Source organism: Tigriopus californicus, chromosome 4 (genome assembly GCF_007210705.1).
Source record: "Tigriopus californicus strain San Diego chromosome 4, Tcal_SD_v2.1, whole genome shotgun sequence".
Lineage (NCBI taxonomy): Eukaryota > Metazoa > Arthropoda > Copepoda > Harpacticoida > Harpacticidae > Tigriopus > Tigriopus californicus.
In genome coordinates this window covers 6351773-6352526 of record NC_081443.1, presented here as the reverse complement: position 1 = coordinate 6352526, position 754 = coordinate 6351773, and the positions used below count along the sequence as shown (strand labels likewise).

The following is a 754-nucleotide window of genomic DNA, read 5'->3' as shown; positions in this document are numbered from 1 at the left end:
GTGGCTTTCTTGCGGGCCTCCAGTTCCATTTCCTCGTACTTTTTCAAGGTGGCGATGTTTAAGCGTTCGGTGAGTTTGGCCTCAGCCAACAACTCGGCTTGCGTGGGCTCGCGTTCGTTGGCCTTCTTCTTCTCACGGGCGCGCATGCGTTGCCGGAGGAGTTTCCGCGCCCGATGCTCGCGCTCTTTTTGCCGGTTCTGCGTCTCGGCCGTTTTCGAGACGGTGGAGGCCCGGGCTTCTTTGCGGCCAAAGTCCGTCAACACCATTTGTTTCTGCCATTGCCGCTTGATTTGCGATTGAATGCGCTGGGCTTGACGGGCCTTCTTGGCGGCCGGGTCCACCACCGCCGCTTTTTCGACCCGTTTAACGGGTTCCCGGTAGGCCTTGGTTTGGACGCCTTGGCCACGTTTGGCCTTTTTGGTCTCGGCCTCTTCGTCCAAGTCCGACTTGGGCTCATCGTTCTCGTCGATGGAGAAGTCCGAATCGACCTCGTCGTCGTCCTCGATGACTTCGTGGCTACCGGCGTGCCTGACCAAGTGGGCCGGGGCCTGGAAGTCCACGTCATCGGCCTCCTCGTTGAAGCCGCCATACTGCGTCGAGTAGAAGTCGTCCTTCATCAAAGCCTCCATCCCGCCGGATGCCTTTCAGGCCACTCTTGGTACTGTTCGAGTTAACGGCAAAGCCCAGACCGTGGTAACCCGGCCAGCCTGAGGTTTTTTCCGGTTTTCCTTTCTCCCCGAAGGCTGTAACATTT

The 754-nt window shown here is 58.6% G+C and overlaps 1 protein-coding gene across 1 annotated transcript in view; it reads right to left on the bottom strand.

Moving 5' to 3' along the window:
* LOC131879581 (vacuolar protein sorting-associated protein 72 homolog) overlaps positions 1-625 on the bottom strand; it is a gene marked incomplete at its 5' end in the record, with an annotated part of 6131 nt that extends 5506 nt beyond the window's left edge. The window contains 1 exon segment of the mRNA XM_059225939.1: positions 1-625. Coding sequence (XP_059081922.1) covers positions 1-625 — 625 coding nt within the window.
* Between the last annotated feature and the right edge of the window lie 129 nt (positions 626-754).